General features: G+C 28.4%; 7 protein-coding genes across 7 annotated transcripts; 3 read left to right on the top strand and 4 right to left on the bottom strand.

The window, feature by feature from the left end:
- Positions 1-1,733: 1,733 nt before the first annotated feature.
- Positions 1,734-2,333, bottom strand: GO595_003255 (ankyrin repeat-containing protein; the record flags this gene model as incomplete). Its single annotated transcript, XM_067916255.1, has 1 exon — positions 1,734-2,333. One exon carries the CDS (start codon positions 2,331-2,333, stop codon positions 1,734-1,736), a length of 600 nt encoding a protein of 199 aa, XP_067777056.1.
- Positions 2,334-5,787: 3,454 nt separating this feature from the next.
- Positions 5,788-6,672, bottom strand: GO595_003254 (eukaryotic initiation factor; the record flags this gene model as incomplete). The annotated part of the gene is made up of 1 exon (XM_067916254.1): positions 5,788-6,672. One exon carries the CDS (start codon positions 6,670-6,672, stop codon positions 5,788-5,790), a length of 885 nt encoding a protein of 294 aa, XP_067777055.1.
- A 529-nt stretch (positions 6,673-7,201) lies between these two features.
- GO595_003253 (uncharacterized protein) lies at positions 7,202-7,537 on the top strand (the record flags this gene model as incomplete). Its single annotated transcript, XM_067916253.1, has 1 exon — positions 7,202-7,537. One exon carries the CDS (start codon positions 7,202-7,204, stop codon positions 7,535-7,537), a length of 336 nt encoding a protein of 111 aa, XP_067777054.1.
- A 327-nt stretch (positions 7,538-7,864) lies between these two features.
- On the bottom strand, positions 7,865-8,560 carry GO595_003252 (leucine-rich repeat domain-containing protein; the record flags this gene model as incomplete). Its single annotated transcript, XM_067916252.1, has 1 exon — positions 7,865-8,560. One exon carries the CDS (start codon positions 8,558-8,560, stop codon positions 7,865-7,867), a length of 696 nt encoding a protein of 231 aa, XP_067777053.1.
- Positions 8,561-8,986: 426 nt separating this feature from the next.
- Positions 8,987-10,162, top strand: GO595_003251 (AGC family protein kinase; the record flags this gene model as incomplete). The annotated part of the gene is made up of 1 exon (XM_067916251.1): positions 8,987-10,162. The coding sequence occupies one exon, from the start codon at positions 8,987-8,989 to the stop codon at positions 10,160-10,162; it is 1,176 nt and encodes a 391-aa protein (XP_067777052.1).
- Positions 10,163-10,386: 224 nt separating this feature from the next.
- GO595_003250 (AGC family protein kinase) lies at positions 10,387-11,397 on the top strand (the record flags this gene model as incomplete). Its single annotated transcript, XM_067916250.1, has 1 exon — positions 10,387-11,397. The coding sequence occupies one exon, from the start codon at positions 10,387-10,389 to the stop codon at positions 11,395-11,397; it is 1,011 nt and encodes a 336-aa protein (XP_067777051.1).
- A 2,065-nt stretch (positions 11,398-13,462) lies between these two features.
- GO595_003249 (small glutamine-rich tetratricopeptide repeat-containing protein beta) lies at positions 13,463-14,248 on the bottom strand (the record flags this gene model as incomplete). The annotated part of the gene is made up of 1 exon (XM_067916249.1): positions 13,463-14,248. The coding sequence occupies one exon, from the start codon at positions 14,246-14,248 to the stop codon at positions 13,463-13,465; it is 786 nt and encodes a 261-aa protein (XP_067777050.1).
- Between the last annotated feature and the right edge of the window lie 3,087 nt (positions 14,249-17,335).

Below are 17,335 nucleotides of genomic sequence, written 5' to 3'. Positions count from 1 at the left end.
CCTTCAGTTGTTTCAGTTAATTTTGGTAATTCTATATCAGATATTGGGAATTATGCGTTTTCATCATGTTCTAATTTAGAAACGATTATTTTTGGAGAAAATGTTACAACTATTGGTAGCTCAGTATTTTCATTGTGTTCATCAATCAAAAACATTACAATTCCAAATTCAGTCATACTGATTGGTAGTTCAGCATTTGCATTATGTTCTAACTTAATGATATTAACTCTTGGGTATGAAATAAAAGAAATTGGAGATTCAGCATTCGGTAATTGTAATGCACTTGAATGCATTTATTATTATGGAACTAACGAACCAAATATTGGAGTAAATGCATTTTATAATGTTACAACAACAGTTATAACATATCCAACATATATCAATAGTAACTTTGGAGTATTAAATGTATTCAAATCATATGCAGAAGGAAATTGCAAACCAATTCCAACACTTTCATTTTCAGCATCACATACATTCAGTCGAAGCAACACATATTCCAACTCAAATACATTCAGATGTAGTCACACATATTCTCAGTCAAATACATTTTCTCAATCGCATGCATTCAATATTAATACATTTTCAAAATCTAATACATTTACTGAATCATTTCAAAATGATATAACGAAATCTTTTTCATATCTATTAACAGTCACATTATCATTTACATATTCATTTACTTGTTATGAAATACAAACAAAATCACTTTCACTAATTGTAATTAATTCATCGAATATTTTTATTGAAACAGAATTTATATATTACGATTACACTGTTGTTATTTATTCAACTTATTATATTTATTATTCGAACTTCTTTACATTTATTTATAACAATGAATTTCAAACAAATGATAACAAAATAACAATTATCATAATAATCGTTTGTGTTATTGTTATTATTATTATAATTTCATTACTTATAATATTATTAATACGAATTAAAAATAAAAAAGAAGAATTTGCTGAAAACGAAATTTCAGAACAACAAAATGATGATAACCAAACCACAAACACATGCACAACAGGAATATCAATCTCAAATATTGAGGAAGATCCTTTTGCAGATGATTTCAAAGAAGAGAAATTCATTGAGCAAATGTAAATAAGACAAATATATAATAAAATATCCTAAGTTCTAAATGTGTTTCATTTTTCGTATGGTTGATTAAACGTCACCTCGTTATTTTCTACCAGCATTGATGTTTAGTATTGTGCTTTTTGTTTTTGTAAAACTTTAAAAAAAATCACTAACAATATCCCCTTGTAGATAATAGTCAAAATATATTTTTTATTGAAAATTGAGTTAACCTTCATGAAGCGTTTATTGATTACTAGGTTATTTAATATTAATGTACATTAATATAAATATTGAATCCAAAATTTTGCAAAAAAACTTCTTTATAAACCATAATAACACACCTTATAATACATATTTCTACCTAGAAATTCTCGAAACATTTGTTCAAATATCGGCATTAAATGGTCATATTTTTAAAAAATCCTTTTTTTATCTATATTCTATATATGATAACTATACACTAGTGAATTACTACTAAAAATTAATGAAAAATGAAAAATATATATCTCAAAATTCAAATTTTAATTTTTTTTCACCGTAAAAGTGGTCTTCTTCGTGTATATTACTTTCAATGCGTCCAAATAATTTTAAACATATTAATAGTAAAATTATTTAAATTTAAAAACATGCAAAAACATTTATTTTATTTTACATTATTCACAAAACTCATCAGGATGATATCTCCCGAACATTTCGATCATTTCATTATCGCCCATTTCCTTCACAACGTCCACAATTTCCTTCCCATACACATCCTCATGTATATTTGCTCCGTGCAACAAGAACCACTCAATAACTCTCATTTCCTTTTGTATGGCGCACACAAACTCTCCAAGCATTGTCGTCTGTACTTCGCCGGATGATTTCAAATCGATTTCGTACCCATTATCCAACAATAGGTCCAAAATCAAAAGAGCTTCCGCCTCATCGCCGGTGTCCAAAAGGTAAAATGGCCCTTGACGACCATAACCGTCGAGCCGATTCACATCAATTCCTTTCTTCAGTACGATCTCGGCAATCTGGGAGCTTTTCGACGAGCAGATCCAATGGACTGCTGAGGGATACCGCATCTCGACGGGGATGTCGACTTCGTCGAGTTTTTCGCACAATGCTTCGACATCCGATACGCGTGAATGAAAACATGCAAGTTTAAGAGCACAATCACCGTTCGGTAAAATGACTGATGGATCTTCTCCATAATCTAAAAGGAGTCGAACAGTTGATGAATTATTATAATTAATTATTGATTGCATTAATGGAGTGTATTGAGTCGTGTCGCTTTCTATGTTGACGCCTTTTTCAAGAAGGATTTTGAGACATTCAAAGTTTTTGGTTTTGATTGCGCCAATAATGGAATGATTTCGTTTATTGGCATTTGCGGTAAGATCTGCTCCACAAGAAAATAAAAGTTGAAGTATGTCGGTATTCCCAGAAAGTGTGGTGAGATATATGAAATTAAAGTTGGGATGGAGAAATTCGGCTTGATGTGGATCTTTTTGAAGAATATAGGCAACAACTTCAATAGAGCTGTTGGCACATGCATAGTGGAGAGGAAGGTAACCACCGGCTGAAAGAATGGTGAGTGAAAAGTTTTGAGACTCAAGATATACAAAAACTTCAAGTGAATCCGTATAAGAAGCTATGTGAAGTAGAGTTAGGTTGTCCGGTGGGAGGGTGAAAGGCTTTCCTTTTTTTAATGAGGTATTTCTGATATTAAAAATTTAAAATACGATATTTTGAATATGGAACTTTGGTCTAATTTTCCATATTTCTTTAAATCATTGACAGCATTGTTTTCAACCAATCGTACAATTTCTATTGCAAAATTGTGTTCAAGAGTTGTGCTGGAGTTGATCAAGAGTATCTAGGAAAAAAATTGCCATTTATTTTTATTCAATTTTTTTCTGGCGAAAACATTTGTTTCAAATCCTGATCAACTTTTTATTGTCATTAATATTTGTAAGAAATAAAAAAATGTCAGAACACGAAGTTCCAAAACTCACAACCATCATGAATTCGACTTTTGCTCTCTTCTAATTTGATAAGCTTTACATTTTTATTTACAAGACGTTTAATTATTTAGTATTCTTCATTTAATTATTTGTAGGTTTGTAAAAAAAAATAGGAGTGTGTGTTCATTAATCAACATTCTGACTGAAGAATCCCATTTATTGTTTTTCTTAATCATTAATAATTCATAATAAGTCACCAACATGTTTAAATCTGTATACTTTGTGTTTACAAAGGGAAAAAATCTGGCCATCAAATCAAATGATATTTTCATATATTTAATTAAATTCATCAATTACAAACAGAATATGAAATAAAAACCAGATGTGTTGACAACCAAAATTTGTTTTAATTAATTCTATAGAATTCTGCAATTCAAAATAAGTTTCTTTTACCATTAAGATTGAGTTCAAAAAATGCTATTTTAACAGAACATTTTCATTTCACTTCACCAATTTTTCAAACAAACGTCACTCAGAAAATTTTAAATTTGGCTTCAAAATAATCGTTGCTGTTTTTACACATTCAAAATTTCATAACAAAAAAGATGGCCCTCCATTCGCGAGGGTTAAGCAAATATTGTAGTTCAATATCACTTAAAAGAACTTTTCATACATTTGGGAATAAGCGAATCTATTGTTTTTTAATATTTTTATTTTTTTACATCTTTTATTAAAGCAAACGAAATTAATCTTAAAGTAAAATACGAAGATAATCATGTTTTACTCGATTGGACAGGATCCCAAAGATCAGAATTTAAATTATAAAGTTTATTCACAAAGAAATGAATTATATTAGCATCCAATCAGTTTATTCGATTTTGCTACCACAAAAAACATCAAGGTACTTAATGTATATCCAAGCACAGAAGCTGAGGTTAATTTTATATAAAACGCAACCAACAGAGAACAAAACACTTCATCTTTCAGCTATTCTTAAAGCATGGGTTGAAGGAGGTAGTTATACATATAATGGAGAAATTTATGATTTTGAAAGTTACTAATCGTGGTTTAGTTACTACTTATACATACTACATTCCATCTGATGTTTCCTTACCAATAAATTTAACGCATACAAGTTCAAATGCTGTATTTGGTGATGTTTGGGTTGAATTAAGTGAATCTAATTCCCAAAATTCCGGAAATTTTACAGAAGCAGAAAACTTCGAATGGGCACTTGATGGATATTCTGAAACAAGATATAGTAATCCGCATTATTACTTAACAACATATAAAAACACAGCTATGATTCAAACAGGACATATGTTCGGTAGCACAACATTATATGAAAGACAACTTCTTGTGAATACGATTTATTATTTATATCAAAGAACATCACTTCAATATGCATATGATAATTCAATTGAACACCAAAACTAAATCCACCAAATATTACCAGAATTGAAGGAGGAAGAACAATTGAAATCAACACGAGTAATAATTATGAAACCGCAACAATTTATTATAAAGTTGTAGGTTACACAACAAATGAAATTACATATGAATCAGCACTAACACAATTTAATCTTACAACATTTGTCAAAGAATATTATTACATTATTGATGATGTTGAAATTACAAATATTACAAAAGAAAACTTAAATGAAGATCAAATAACAAATGGAACAATAACAAATATTAAAGATGGAGATCTTTATGTTCATGTTGCATCAATTGATAACTATGGAATATTAAGTGGTACATCACATATCTTTATAACGAAAGAACCATCAACATTAACATTCACCGAATCGAATACATATTCACAATCAAATACATATTCTAAGTCAAATACATATTCTAAATCAAGCACATTTTCTAAATCAGATACATTTGCCCAAACAAATACATTTTCTAAGTCAAACACATTCACTATATCAAATGCATTATATTCATTGACTCATTCTATCTCATTATATTACACATATTCTATAACAAAAACAGTTATTATTAAAACGCAATCCATAAATACTAATAATGATCAGTTACATTCATCAATACTATGATTATTTATTTTGATTATTCTGTTGTTTTTTATACATCTTATTTCTCATTTTATTCTGATTTTTATACTATTATAAATCAAAATGAACAACAAATAAAATCTGATATTTCAACAACATTTATCATTGGTATTTGTGTTGGAATTGTTTTAGATTTATTGATTTCTTTACTCATTATTTTTCTTGTTCATATTCGTAACAAAAAACAAAATAACGAAGAAGAAATTGATGAAAGGTCTAATGAAATAGAATCATTATACAATAATAAATTAATTAAATGCGAAGAAGATCCATTTGCTGAAGATTTTGCAAAAATAATATTATTAGAAATATATAAATAACATATTTTTTATTATATTTTTTTTTTTTGATTTTTCGAAACTATTATTTGAAATATGAATCATAAGCTGATTTAAAATAAAAAATTAATTTTTCTTAAGAAATTCAAATGTTTTTAAATCATTTGAGGGAGAAATCAAAGTACAATGATTAAACTACGAAATTAATGAAACAAATTAATAAATATTTATATTGGGTGATTATATAAATATGCATATGGACATCCATTTTGATTCCATTAAGAATATTTATTATGCAAAATGCAGTCAAATAGTTTGAAAGATGGAATAAAGGTTTAAAAGATTTTAAATTATAAATTCTTTTTAACAAATGAATGTATATATACAAATGTTTATTTACATATTCTTATCTATGTCTGTAAGTTTTTGCTCAAGTGTATTCAAATACATCACGAAATCAGCAGACCCTTCTCCAACAACAAACATTGAGTCATTAAATTTGATCGCATTTAACATTTCGTTCAGCGCTTTGATGTTATTTTTGAGTTCTTCATTTTTGGACCTTAATTCTGCAATTCGTTGCTTCCGAAGTGAGTCAACTACATCTTCTTTGGTGTCAATGCTCAGATCTATAGATTGAACTCGTGAATTTCCATTTAATGCTTGCTGAATCAATCTCCGATCAGCATCAGGAATTTCTGTAGGACTAACTTCAAAAGACTGTAGACCTATCTCTGGCGATGTCTTTCGATTTATAAATTGGAGAACTGTTTGGGTGATCGCGCCAGTTAATCCGCATTTAAGAAATGAGATACGTTCAATTTTGTTGGGATTTAGGATGCGAAGAACTGAACCTACACCAGTGTCGCCAATAGCAACATATGTAAATTTAATTGACTTAATGTTATTTGATTTATTAATTACAGTGATTAATCTTTCGATTAGTTCGTTGCGAATACTTAGGTGAGAAAAGGTTACCTCTTTGATACGTTGGCTTCGTGGTATAAAGTAACAAAGAAGTTCAATCATATTGCGAATATAATGTTTCCTTTTCTTCGCAACAGAATTAATAACATTGTGTGGAAGTCGAACATTCGGTTTGTTATTATATTTTGCAAGTTCATTGCAATTAAATCCAATTGAATCTACATTTTTGATACAAAATGTTTGTAATGAACGAAATAAAATTTCATAATATTCTGATGGAATTAAAGAAAAATCAAAGTCATAAACTCCTTCTCCGCCTTTTGAGAGTTTGCGTATTTGTGTTGGCTTTAACATTAATTAAAACTTCTGTAATACGTTTAAATATTTTTTTTCCTAAAAATTCACAAATAAAATAAGAAAATCTTATTGATAATGCTTAAGCTTAAACATATTTATTCAAATACTGCTAAGTCACATGCATTCCAAAGATTCATGTTAAATAAAGATTTGTTTAAACATATGATCATATGAATTTTTTGATTCAAAGAATCATGATCACAAAAATTTATCCAAATAATTTAATACATTGAAATTACAACAAAATAATGTCTATAGTTTATAGCATAGTGTATTCCTGCATTTTATAGTATTTAATTAAAAGCTAATTTTCTTATAAAATTATAAAATTTATTTTTGTTTAACACTGAGGCAAAAAGAGTTGTTCGATAGTTTGAGGTGATACAGCTAATTAAAGCTTTCCTCCTTCCGTTTAACGTTAAACGGAGGTCATTTTCAGTTGAACTAGCCGGCTAACGTTTTTTCTGCGTAAACGATCACACAATTTTTGAATGCCATCGGTGGCAATTTTCTAGTCATTTTTATCATGGATTTATCAAGCCAGCCGCTACTTTCCGATCCCCAATCCGATATAATTGGACCACAAGGTGATATCCCCCAACCTCCAATAGATGGGAGCATCGAAGCACCAATCGAACCTCAACCAAACACCGAAGAACAAAAATCAAAATTAGACATAGTTGCAGAAAAGGCAGATAACGTCACACAAACTATTGTCTCCGAAACAGCAAGAGTTTTGGAGCCAGTGACAAGAACTGTTGGACCTATTTTATCTAACTTTTTCGAGAGTGTTGTTGAAGCTACTGGTAAGATTAACAAGTCCATATGTGATGCACTTGAAATACATCAAAATTCACCATAAACATTTGATAATATTTTAGTTTTTTCTTTCAACCATTATAAAGTAGATAAAGGATTGTGTTAAATTCATTAATTGATTTCTCAATGATGACCAATTACAATGAAAGTTTTATTCTTCACTAATGCTATGCCTTGACATCCTAAATTTAATGTTTCGAAAGATTATAGAATTGGAGTGTTGCTCAATTTGCTTTGTACCTGCACATACATGAAGCTAAACAATTGAAATACCCGAATTTGAAGATATGGAAGAATTAAATATATATAAATGAGACAAAACAAAAGAGTTGGTTGAAATAAAATAAACATTTTTATGCAAATATCAATATTAAACATTATCTTTAGTATCATCATCATCCAAAATAATGGACTCTGCATACTCCCTTACGTCTTTTAATCGTTGTTGGATCAGTGTTTCCGCTTCTGATATCCTTTGTTGACATTCTTTTATTGATGATGAGACTTCATCCATTTGTTTTTTTAACTTCTGTTCAACATCATCAAAGTTTATGTTGACATCCGGACCAGCAAAACTTACAGTTGGTGGCTTTTGAATTGAAGAATTATCAAATTTTGGAAAAAGCAAAAACTCCCCATTCAATTGCCTAACAGTTGGCATTGCTTCGCGAACATATTGAGGGAGTGTTGGCAGTTGAGCAATTGGATTATCACTCAAATCTAAATATTTTAAATTTGTTAATTTCTTGAATTCCTCTGGTATTAGCGAAGAAAGTTGAGATATTCCACAGTTTTTTAGTGACAGAGACTGAAGATTTGAAAGTTTTCCTATTCCTGTTAATGGAACTGAAGTTCCATCGAGTATTAATTTTTCTAACTTAGTGAGCCCACTAACTCCAGCTAAACTTTTAAGTTTATTACCTGAAACATCAAGTGATATTAAATCTGGACATAATTTACTTAGCTGACTAATATCAGTCAAGTCTAAATCTGATATATCCAAATTATATACTGTTGTTGTATCATAATTACCTGAGTGAATTTTTACTAAAGCAGCAGAAAGCATCTGAAATTTCAGAAAACCAAAACAAAAACGACCGTTAAACAATATTTTTCATGAAGATTAAATCCATAAAATTGGATTATGTGTATAAAATTCAAAAATTTTATTAAAAACTCAAATAACAATATATACTAAAGATATACTTAAAAAATATTTTTTAGAATTTTAGAAATATTGTAGCATGAATTTAAATAATTTTGAACATTTGTCTTCACATAAATATTTCTCTTTGTTAAGTAAACAATATGCAAAGGTAAATACATGTTATAAATGAATGTATAATATCGAATGCACTAAGAGTAAAAACCCTCACAAGACTTTTTTTTGGCCGAAGATAAAAAGTGACATCACTTTTTCTTTCGAAAATTGATTTGAAAGTACTAATGATCGGTTTTGCTTCAAAAATTTTTTGCAACAAATTTTATAGAAATGATTGAACCCCAGCCACCGGACAGTGTTGGCGGTTCGAAATCACAGTCATCAACACAACAAGTATACCATAGGATTTATTATTGTCTGAAATCCCAGAGAACAACTTTTGAAACATTAAATCAAGTTGTAAATCGACTTACTCCAGAAACAACCGATGACAAAAAGGCAATAGAAATGTTTAAATCTTCACTTTCTCAAATATTAGACTCTTCTTATGGTCTTTTATTTCAGTTATCATATAATTTTGCAGCATCAGTCAATACTCTTCTTACAGAAAAACTAACGCCAAGCATCGAAAAAGTTGGATACCAAATCCTCTCTGCTTGCTTATCTATAAATCGACTTATTCCTTTGCTCTCTCGCTCGAATTTTTCAGGTTCATTTTCAGATGATGATCATCAATTCAATTTTTCAGCTTCAGGCTCACCTATCTCACCTCCTTCTTTTTCAGATCCAAGTGTTCCAACAGCCAATTCCCAATCGTCAGATTCTGATACTGTCATATGTCGAATATGTGAGAAAAAAATACCACTTAGCATGATTGAAGAACATTCTAAGATGTGTGAAGTTGCATATTTATCAAGTCAGACCATGATGACCACTGATGAGAAAATGAAAAAGTTACAAATTCGAACCCAAGAACATCTTCTCAAAATCCATTGGCCTGGTAACGAGCAAAATGTTATTGATACGGTCATTCCTATTCTTCATATTATAGCTCTTCTTGATAATGCGATCAAAATTGATAACAATTCAAGTGGCTCCTTTGAAGAATTAGAGTCTATCAAAGACTCCTTTAACCTTGTCAATGTCCCTGTGTCAAGTCCAGAGCTTAGCATTATATATAGCGAAGCCTTAGTTTTACTCGATGAGAAAATTAAAGCATCAAACAAACTATCCGAAGCAATGGACTTTGTAGAGAAAACAACATCAGAAAAACTATGCATTCGCGAAACTACAATAGCTGACTTCCAATTTCTTAAGCGAATTTCAAGCGGCGCATATGCACAAGTTTTCTTGGCAAAACGAAGTGCAACTAATGACTTAATCGCAGTGAAAGTTATATCTAAGAGTAGTATCCAACGAAAAAATGATAGACAACGAATCCTTCTCGAGAAGAATATTCTTGAGCAAGTAACTTGTCCATATATGACACAATTCTGTATGTTTTAATATGCGCATTTTTTTATTTCTTTTGTTGATATTTTCATAAAGCTTGATGCGGACGATAGGAAATTCAATGATATACGATCGTTTTCACCAGAAAATAGTATCGTTGCATAGAATTTTTGTATCGTTTAGATAATGTCAAAAAAGAAATAAAAAAAGCGCTTTTAGATAGAAATAACTAACACATAGATTTTTCATATATCGGGAAAAATAACTATTACATTGTTATGGAATATTGTCCTGGAGGCGACTTATATTCATTGCTACAAAATATTGGTTGTTGCCAAGATGAAAATGTTGCTAAGTTTTATACAGCTGAAGTTGTAGAAGCCTTAGAATTCCTTAGGGAGAGCAATGTAATTCATAGGGATTTAAAACCAAACAATATTTTGGTAAGTGAAATTGGACATTTGAAATTGGCCGATTTCGGTTTAAGTGTTTGGGGGTTAGTTGATAGGCAATGTGCCTTCGAAGAATCACCTGAACGGATTATGGGCACGCCTGATTACATTGCGCCAGAAATTATCCTCCAGCAGTCGCACACGTTTACTGCCGATTACTGGTCGCTCGGTTGTATACTTTTTGAGATGTTAACTGGGGCACCCCCGTTTCACAGAGAAACCGTTGCGGATACGTTTACGCAAATTCTAAAAGGCGAATATGACGTTTCTGAATTAAACGATAACTCAGATGAAGCAAAGGATTTAATAGCTAAGCTGTTAAATAAAGACCCTGCAGAAAGATTGGGGGCATCGTCAATTAGGGAGATTAAGAATCATCCTTGGTTCGCAAGTATTGATTGGGATAATCTGCAAGAACAAGAACCACCTTTTGTCCCAAGTTTAGAATCCGAGTTAGATACATCGTTCTTCGAAGAAAAAGAGCCCCCTGAACAAGATTTTAGTACTGATATAGAAGAAGACATAAAATATGCATCAAATTCCAAAGCACAAAAAAGAGCACTTTCATTTTTCGAGGACTTAAGTGACCAGTACTCGATGAAAGGAAGTGTTGACGAAGAAGATGATTTATTAGGATTTCCATCTGCATCTCCAGAAGCATTATCGAGAGTTACAAGGAGAGCAGCGAAGAAAAAGAGATCGTCAAGTATGATACTTGATGATAAGCTTCCCGAGCCAGCGCCATTACATGAAAGTTATCTTCTCATGGAATCTCACAGTTTTTCAGCTGCAACTGTGCAAACAGGACGGCCTAAGTCTAGAAAGAGACCACAGTAACGAGTTACAAAACATTTGTTTAGACTAAATTATTTTGTAATGTGGGATTTTTGTTTACATTATTTGTAGCTTGATGCTAAGTTCACACTATTTTCATTCTTAACATTTAAAATCTTCAGCTTTTACAAACAATTTGCATCGTGCAAAAGTAACTGCATTGAATCAATGTTGTCACTTTTGGATTTTTTTCGATTTAATATGACGGTTGGCCGTTAATTAAATATGGAATCTGGCGCACCAAAAAATGACTCATTGAAAATACTAAAATTTATTCAACAAGCAATCTATAATTTAAATGATAAAAATATTTCTCAAACAGTTCAATCATTAATCAATTTTTTAGACAATGATGAAATATACTCTTTTAATCTTCTGATTAGTCAGATCATTTTTTGTTTATTTAAACATATGCAAGCAAAAATGGAACATATGGAAACATATTTAAATTTCATAAAAGAGATTGAAAAATTCGAAGAAAACTATCAAAGCAAATACAAAATCATCGATGTTTTTACAAATTTTCTGATCAATGAACATAAGCAAGAATCAAATTATCTTCTTGAATATATGGCTGAAAATAATTTCATTAATCCAAAAGTTGTGTTAAATACAAAGAGTTCATATTTTGTACATTACATGTCAAAAAATGAAATTAAAAGTTTAACGAACGACCCATTCATGTACCAAATTATTAACAATTATGAAGAACTTTCTAAGAATGATTGGGAACTTCATAAGAAATTAATTAAAGAAGGACATAATACAAATGAAATAGCAAAAATAATTCGAAATGATGAAATAGAAAAACTTCAAGAAATATCATCTCAAAATGATTTTAATTTTAATCAAACAATTAAGTCATCACTCTATGAAAGAAATTCATTTGTGAATTTTGATTGTTCACTTATTGATTATGCAGCATTTTTTGGATCAATCAAATGTTTTAAATATTTAATGTTAAATAATGCTAATATAAAAAATACACTTGAATATGCAGTGGCAAGTGGAAACCTTGAAATCATTCATTTATGTGTACAAAATAATTCATCAAAATTATATTTATATCAAACAGCTATTGAATTTCATCGAAATGATATCTTTAAATATCTTTATGAAAATAAAATTTGTAAGATTAAAAATCTGAGTAATTTAGGGAAGAAATGTGTTCTTTATCATAACTATGATATCTTTGCTTTGTTAGAAAAAGAAGGAATGAAAATAAATAAAGATATTATAAATGAATCAGCAAAAATAGGAAATATATTTCTACTTAAATATTTACTGCAAAATCATCCAATTCCAAATGATATTTTAGTTACTGCTTCCGAATCAGGAAACATTGAACTTGTTAAATATATCTTAGACAGAAATGAAATTAATATTAATAATAAAAATATTTGTTTCCATTAGTTGATGTTTTTTGAAATATAAAATAATTTTAAAATAACATTTGGTAATTATTTATATTATTTGATACAGCACTTATTTCTGCATCTTCTTTTGGTTATACAGATATTGTTAAATTACTTCTTAAACAAGAAGAGATTGATATCAATACTAAAAATATTTGTTTGTTTTATTTAAAGCATATTTTCCTGATTTTATATTTTAAAATAATAATCGAAAATTATTTAAATTATTTGAAACAGCACTTATATTGGCTACTCGAAATGGTCATACAGAAATAACTAAATTACTTCTTGAACAAGAAGGAATTGATATCAATACTAAAGATATTTAAAAGCTTTAAATAATATAAAGAAATTTCATAAAATTTCAATAAAATACTAGGAAAAAGACATGAGGAAAATGGTCCATTATTATTTAAGATATAAATTTTTTAATCATAAGATGTGCATAATTCTGTTAGAAATAACTATCTTATTTATGTATTCAATATCAAAAGATTGATATATGTATAGGATTCGATATCAACATATTTGCTGTAAATGTATTTGTCAAAACCGATAAGAATTTTGCGAAAGAGCACTTTTTATTGAGTGGCAAAACAGCAAATGTTGCTGTTTCAAATAATATAAAGAAAACAATGGCAATAATTAAGAGTTTAGTTACCGCCCATGATAAGGCCCATAAGCCTTTGCATTCTTGGATCACCCAAATATGACATAATTGCAGCTGGATTTGCTTGTATCTTCTCATATAAATCCTGCATTTCAGGCTCTTGGAGAAGTGCTTGAACCTCTGGTGATTGAAGCTTTTGTCCTAATTGTGCAAACATTGGATTATTCATAAGACCCGAAAGGAAGTCCTGACCACCTTGTGGCTGTGGATTTGGTATTTCTGGGCCAAGCGATTCAAGGTTGTCTTTTAGATTCTGATTATTCGGACATGCGCGAAGTCCTCTTTTGTATGCTTCACGTGCTTTCTCAGTTTGGCCCATTGAATAATATGCATAGCCAAGTCGAGAATAAGCTGTTGCATAGTCTGGTGTTAATTGTATTGCTTTCTCACAATCAGTTATTGCTTTTTCATGCTGGTTTATCTTTGAATAAACAGCGGCACGATTACAGTAATAGGCAGATTGCGTTGGGTCAACATCTATGGCTTCTGTATATTTAGATATGGCTTCTTGGAATTTTCCTGCTCTAAGTAAATCATTACCTTCAAGTTTGAGAGCATTAGCCTTCTCAGTATCATACCCGCTATCAGGTACGAGATCAAGAATTGAAGAAACTCCTGGAATTGAAATTGATGAATTTTCTATTCCCCAAATGTTCTTCAAGCAATCAATTGCAACTTCTAATTCATCACGATGATCTTTATCTTCTTGACTACATGATTCAAGATATTGAAGAATCAAGCAACGCGCTGTTTTGTGCTTTCCGCTCATTTTCTTAAATAGCCGGCCAATTTTTGTATCGTCTGTTGCGATCGTAATGCCTTTTTAAATAGTTTATAAAAAAGCCTTTTGCAATTTTCAGATAAATCACTTAAAAAGTTATTGAACAATTGCATTTTAACTGATCTAAATTCATTGGAAGGAAAAAATCAAACTGCTTATCTCCAAAAATTGATTTCTCTAGAACATGTTGTATTTAACTCAATCGAAAATAACTTTGATTTTATTGTTGCAGAAACGATGAATTTATTTGATGAAAGTTATCCTTATACATTTAATTGTATATTAGTTATTTTAGTTTATTCTGCATTCGTATCACACAGAGAGTCATTTGAAATGTATTTAAATTATTTACAAACAATCCAAGCAAAAGAAGATAAAATTATTAAAAACAATTCAAAAATTATTGAAATTTTTATTAATTATGTAAAAGAATTTAATACACAAGAATCATATTACATTATTGAAAAAATGATTGAAAAAGACTTTGTTAATTCAAACATCACTCGAGGAATTAATTCTAAATTCTTTGTTCATTATAAAACAGAAAAAGAAAACAAAAAAATTAAATCAAAAAGTTTAATGGATGAAAAATTTGATAAAAATTATTTAAAACTTTCAAAGAATGATTGGGAACTTCATAAGAAATATGTTAAAGAAGGAGCTAATCCAAATGAAATTGCGAAAATGATTCGAAATGATGAAATAGAAAATTTTCAAGAAATATCATCACAAAATGATTTTGATTTTAATCAAACAATTGAACCATCACTTTATGAAAGATGTTCATTTATTAATCAAAGAAATGTTACATTAATTGATTATGCAGCATTTTTTGGTTCAGTTAAATGTTTTAAATATTTACTTATTAATAATGCAAATTTAACAAATACAGGTAAATATGCAATTGCAAGTGGAAATTTAGAGATAATTCATTTATGTGAACAGAATCATTCATCATTTGAAGATGTATATGAAACAACAGTTAAATTTCATCGGAATGAGATCTTCAAATATATTTATGAAAACAAAAGCGGAATTCATCAAACAACAACTTATTTAAATAAAAAACAAATTCCATATAAAAATCTTGAATATTATATAAATAATGCACAAAGCTTATCTGATGTAAAGTTACAAGAATTAATATATTATTGTATTAACAATGGAAATTATGAAATTTTTTCTATTTTAGAAGAAAAAATTAAATTTGATGAAAACATAATAAATGTAACAGCAAAAACTGGAAATTTATATCTTGTTAAACATTTTCTTCAAAAATATCATGTTCCAAAATATATTTTATTGTTTGCTACAGAAGCAGGAAATATTGAACTTGTTCAATATATTCTTGAACAAGAAGGAGTCGACATTAATATTAAAGATATTTGTTTTTTTGTTATAAAACTTGTTTTCTTATTATGATATTTGATAATAACATTTGGAATTTATTTATGATATTTAGAACACCTTTAATGATAGCATCTTCAAGAGGTTATGTAAACATTACTAAATTTCTTCTAGAACAAAAAGAAATTAACTTTAAAGTCAGGGATATTTCTTTACAATTCTTAAAATTTGTTGTGATAATAATGTAATTTTTTGGAATATTTGGAATTTTTTTTAGATATATTTGATTCAGCACTCTTATATGCAGCACATTATGGTTATGTTGAAATATTTAAATTACTTTTTAATAAAGAAGAAAATAATCTTACTAAAAAAGTTATTTTTGATTGTTTTATGTATGCTTTAATATGTTAATGTTTTAAATATATATTTGCTATCTGTTGAAAATATTTCAAACATCATTTTTTTATGCAACTTCAAATGGTCATTTAGAATTAGTTAAATTACTCCTTGCTCTAAAAGATATCGATGTTAACATGAAAAATATTTATATGTTTTATACATTATTTATTTTAATAATTTGCTATATCAAAATAATATTTAAAAATTATTCAAATTAATTCAAACACTTCTTATGAAAGCATCTGAAAATGGTCATACAGAAATAGTTAAATTGTTTCTTGAACAAGAAGGAATTAGTGTTAATGATAAAGATATTTGTTTGTTATATTTTGTATTTATTTTAATGATTTGATATTTTAAAATAATATTTGGAAATTATTTATATATATTCAAACGGCGCTGATGTTTGCATCTCAAAATGGTCATGCAGAAGTAGTTAAAGTACTTCTTGCACAGGATGGAATTGATATTAATGAGAAATCTGTTTATTTGTTAAATTTAATATCAATTTATATAGTTTAAAATTTCATAAGATTATTTGGAAATTATTTATATATATTCAAACGGCGCTTATGTTTGCATCTCAAAATGGTCATGCAGAAGTATTTAAATTACTTCTTGCACAAAAAGGAGTTGATATCAATGTTAAAGAATTTTATATGTTTTATTTAAAATTTATTTTAAAAATTTTGGAATATTTTAAAACAATATTTGGAACATCACTTATTTATGCAACCAAAAATGGAAATTTAGAAATAGTTAAATTACTTCTTGAAAAAGAAGGAATTGATATTAATGCTAAAGATATTTATTTGTTTTATTTAATATTTATTTTAATAATTTTATATTTCAATATAATATTTGGAAATTATTTAAATTATTTGAAACAGCACTTATGTATGCATCTCAAAATGGCTATATACAAATAGTTAAATTACTTCTTGAACAAGAAGGAATTGATATTAATGATAAAGATATTTGTTTATTTTATTTGAAATTTATTTTAAATAATTTCGTATTTCAAAAAAATATATGGAAATTATTTTAAATATTTAAAACAGCACTTATGTTTGCATCTGAAAAAGGTCATACAGAAATAGTTCAATTACTTCTTGAACAAGAATCAATTGATATTAATGCGAAGTGTATTTATTTGTTTTGCTTAAAATTTATTTTTGTGATTTTGGAATATTTTAAAACAATATTTGGAAATTATTTTAATTATTTGGAACAGCACTTATTTATGCATCTAAAAATGGTCATTCAGAAATAGTTAAATTACTTCTTGAACAAGAATCAATTGATATTAATGCTAAAGATATTTGT

Source organism: Histomonas meleagridis, assembly GCF_020186115.1.
Source record: "Histomonas meleagridis strain 2922-C6/04-10x chromosome Unknown contig_20, whole genome shotgun sequence".
In the NCBI taxonomy this organism is placed as follows: Eukaryota; Parabasalia; order Tritrichomonadida; family Dientamoebidae; genus Histomonas; species Histomonas meleagridis.
Note: the sequence above shows the minus strand (reverse complement) of the source record. Positions and strands in the feature narration are given on the sequence as shown.